The sequence below is a fragment of the Octopus sinensis genome, unplaced genomic scaffold (assembly GCF_006345805.1).
Source record: "Octopus sinensis unplaced genomic scaffold, ASM634580v1 Contig15875, whole genome shotgun sequence".
Classification (NCBI taxonomy): domain Eukaryota; kingdom Metazoa; phylum Mollusca; class Cephalopoda; order Octopoda; family Octopodidae; genus Octopus; species Octopus sinensis.
The window spans coordinates 8,518-12,500 of NW_021833970.1; the positions used below are offsets into that span (position 1 = coordinate 8,518).

At 41.4% G+C, this 3,983-nt stretch overlaps 1 protein-coding gene across 1 annotated transcript in view; it reads right to left on the reverse strand.

Moving 5' to 3' along the window:
• Nucleotides 1-3,641: 3,641 nt before the first annotated feature.
• Nucleotides 3,642-3,983, reverse strand: part of LOC118761633 — a 34,363-nt gene continuing 34,021 nt past the window's right edge. Inside the window, exon 3 of the mRNA XM_036499717.1 lies at nucleotides 3,642-3,891. Within this exon, the coding sequence (XP_036355610.1) occupies nucleotides 3,670-3,891 (222 nt within the window). The 3' untranslated portion in view covers nucleotides 3,642-3,669. The remainder of the gene's footprint in view (nucleotides 3,892-3,983) is intronic.

Below are 3,983 nucleotides of genomic sequence, written 5' to 3' on the forward strand. Positions count from 1 at the left end.
AGTGCGTTTGTGTGTGCGTGCGTGTGGGTGTGTGTATATTTGCGCGTGTGTGTGTGTTTGTGTGAGTGAGTTTGTGTGTCTGTGTATTTGCGTGTGCGTGTGTGTGTGTGTTTGTGTGAGTTTGTGTGTGTATGTGTGTGTGTGTTTGCGTGTGTGTGTGTGAGTGTGTGTGTGTGTACCCGTGTGTGTATGTGTGTGTGCTACATGCTCATTTCTTTTGCAGGTAAAACTGGTAATCTATAAAAACGGAACCGATTCGAAAACAATCATATTTGATGGACGAAATACAACCCTTAAAACCTGGTTCTCTCACGAAAACTTGAAAAGTTCACCATGGGACGACCTAGCTTCCGACCCCAGACCTAAGTTTTTAATGGAGTGAGTATAGTATATCTATATATCTTTTATGCTTGTTTCTTTTTCTTCATTACGTAGAGACTTATCATGTTACAAAACATATAACTTTCGTAGGCAACAGATATAAAGTTTAACCTATACATTTAGACGCTAAACTTTCTGGAGACGAACAACATATGCCCAGGCCTTCAACAGTATATCTTCATTTGTTATGATATACAGAATGCTAATTTGAACTAATACTGCTGCCGTCTGTAAAGATGAAATATATCCAGGCATTCGGCTAACTACAGCACCGCTGATTTGCTAAAAGCAACAGAAATAGGGATTTAGCTATTCCACCGCCGCTGCTGTGGAGGCACATGGCCTAGTGGTTAGAGCAGCGGACTCGCGGTCGAGGGGTCGCGGGTTCGAATCTCAGACCGGGTGATGAGTGTGTTTATGAGCGAAACACCTAAGCTCTACGCAGCTCCGACAGAAGGTAATGGTGAAACTTCTGATGATTCTTTCGCCACAACTTCCTCTCACTCTTTCCTTCTACATCTTACAGCTCACCTGCGACGGATAGGCGTCCCGTCCAGGTGGGGAACTATATGCTAAGGAAACCAGGAAACCGGCCCTTATGAGCCAGGTATGGCTTGAGAAGGAACAACCAGCCGCCGCTGCAAGAGGCTATTGCTCTATTAATGGTACAATTTCTGTATTTTCAACACTACACGACCAAATGGAATGCTTTCTCGTGACGAACCGCACAGTTTCCTGAATTTCACATTAAGTAGCATATTTTAAAGTGGGAAGCACGAAAATGTATTTTTCACCTTAAAATGTACACTCTTTTATTCTTTTACTCGTTTCAGTCATTTGACAGCGGCCATGCTGGAGCAGTTTTAGTCGAGCAAATCGACCCCATGATTTATTCTTTGTAAGCCTAGTACTTATTCTATCGGTCTCTTATGCCGAAGTAAACACACCAGCATCGGGGGGGGGACAAACACAGACACACAAACACGCACACACACACACACACACACACACACACACACCACACACACACCACTATATATATATATATATATATATATATATATACAGTTAATCTAAACATAAAAGCACAAAAAAACACAACGCGACATATATTTACTTGGGCAAGTGTCTTCTACTATAGCCTCGGGCTGACCAAAGCCTTCTGAGTGGATTTGGTAGACGGAAACTGAAAGAAACCCGTCGTATATGTGTGTGTGTGTGTGTGTGTGTGTGTCTGTATGTTTGTCTGTGTTTGTCCCCCCAACATCGCTTGACAAAAGATGCTGGTGTGTTTACGTTCCCGTAACTTAGCGGTTCGGCAAAAGAGACAGATAGAATAAGTACTAGGCTTACAAAGAATAAGTTCTGGGGTTGATTTGCTTGACTAAAGGTGGTGCTCCAGCATCGCCGCAGTCAAAATAACTGAAACAAGTAAAAGAGTAAAAGAGTAAACGTTTAGGCTTTCATATTCTGAAACCCATCCAACTTTTATTAACTCCACAGCAACAATCGTCCCTTCGTTTTATCAAAACCGGGTAATTGTAACACGATGAGTGGCTGGTTCATTGTTGATGCCCGTCCGCCAATTTGTTCGTTTGGTTACAAAGATCATTCTCCTTCAATCCGTTATTCTGATAAAAAATTGAAAGTCGTCTGGAAGAAAGGTAAGTGATATTTTTATTTTGTGTGTGTGAGAGTGTGTGAGTGTGTGTGTGTGTGTGTGTGTGTGTGTGTGTGTGTGCGTGTGTGTGTGCGCACGTGCGCGTGTATATGTTTGTGTATATGCGTATTTATGTGTGTGAGCCTTGATTCAACTGATTTATTATTAAAAGCGTTCCGACCATGACCCTCCTGTATGTTTCAGGCGTGAACGCGTACGAAGACCTTCCATGATTTATTTCCATTCTTTGGTTATTGATGTTGTTATTGTTACTTGCAGGTTATGCATTAGCAGACTCCATGGCCATATTCATCCGCCTGAGGGAGTAGAATTTATCCAGCACATGATACTATTGTTGTTGTTCACGTCCATCCAATCCTGCTGACCACCACTAGTGATCCCAGTAGGTCAAGTATTAACTGTTAATAAAGAATCCATATAAATATTCTAAGTTGTTATCCTCCATCCAATCCTGCTGACCACCACTAGTGATCCCAGTAGGTCAAGTATTACCTGTTAATAAAGAATCCATATAAATATTCAAAGTCCGTCTTTCGAGTTGTGATTGGCTTTCTCTGACCCCACAGACAGAGCTGTTGTTGTTGTTGTTGTTGTTTATGTTCTAGTTCATACTAAATGCTTTGCACCTTAGGTAAGTGTCTTCTACCAAAGCCTTGTGAGTGGATTTCGTAGGCGGGAACCGAAAGAAACATGTCGTATGTGTGTGTGTGTGTGTGTGGAAGCGCAATGGACCATTTGTTCAGGCAGCTGACTCGCGGTTGTAGGATCGCGGTTTCGATTCCCAGACCGGGCTTTTTGAGTGTTTATTGAGCGAAAACACCTAAAGCTCCACGAGGCTCCAGCAGGGGGGTGGTGGCGGTCCCTGCTGTACTCTTTCGCTGCAACTTTCTCTTACTCTTTCGTCTGTTGGCCTGCTCGCTTAGCCAGCGGGGGTGGCGTCATTTGAAGGCTAAAACAATGCAAAGCACATTGTGACCAGCGATGTGTAGCAACATCTGATATCTTGGTCGGTCACGGTGACCACGGTGAAATCTCTGAACGAAGTATAAACAGTAACTGCCCGATAACGTGAGGTATATTTGCCATCTCAATATGGCTAACCACTAAGAGTGGGTGTTACTGTAGCTTATAGCCCCAGGAGAACATCTACTCCAGCTGGCTTTAGGCACCCTTTCTGTGCCCTTAATGAATTTGCACACAACAATTCCACTATTACTACTCACAGTAAGACACACACACACACACACACACACAAAAGAGAAAACATCACTTACCGTCGTTCCATACGATTTTCATTTTTGTGTCAGAATAACGGATTGAAGGAGAATGATCTTTGTAACGAAACGAATAAGATGGCGGAAGCTCATCGATAACCAGCCAGCCGCTTACTTTTGTACTTGTGTTGCCTTTTGTTATATAGAAGCTATATTTTCATCTGTGAAGTTAACAAAAGTTGGTTGGGTTTCAGAATATGAAAATCTAAGCATTTATGAAATATATATCAATATGTCCGCAATACACAATTGAATCGGTCAGTGTTCAAAATAGCCTTCAGTGTAGCATACTTAAACTATATATCTGTAGCCTACGAAAAGTGTTTCTTAATATTATATTTCTCTACATAACGAAACGAAAGAAAATAAGAAAAAAGATATGTAAATATACTTATTTAGCTCCACTGAGAAACGCAATTTTGTGGCTGAAGCTAGATCGTCCCATGGTGAACTTTTCAAATTTTCCTGAGAGAACCAGGTTTTAAGGGTTGTATTTCGTCCATCAAATATCATAGTTACCACATCTGTTTGGTTTTCGTAGAGCACCAGTTTCACCTGCAGAAGAAATGTTCATTTCATTAGTTGGTTCATAAACTTTGGGACATTAAAATGTTAACTTATTTATTTATTAAAATGAAAGTTTTAAT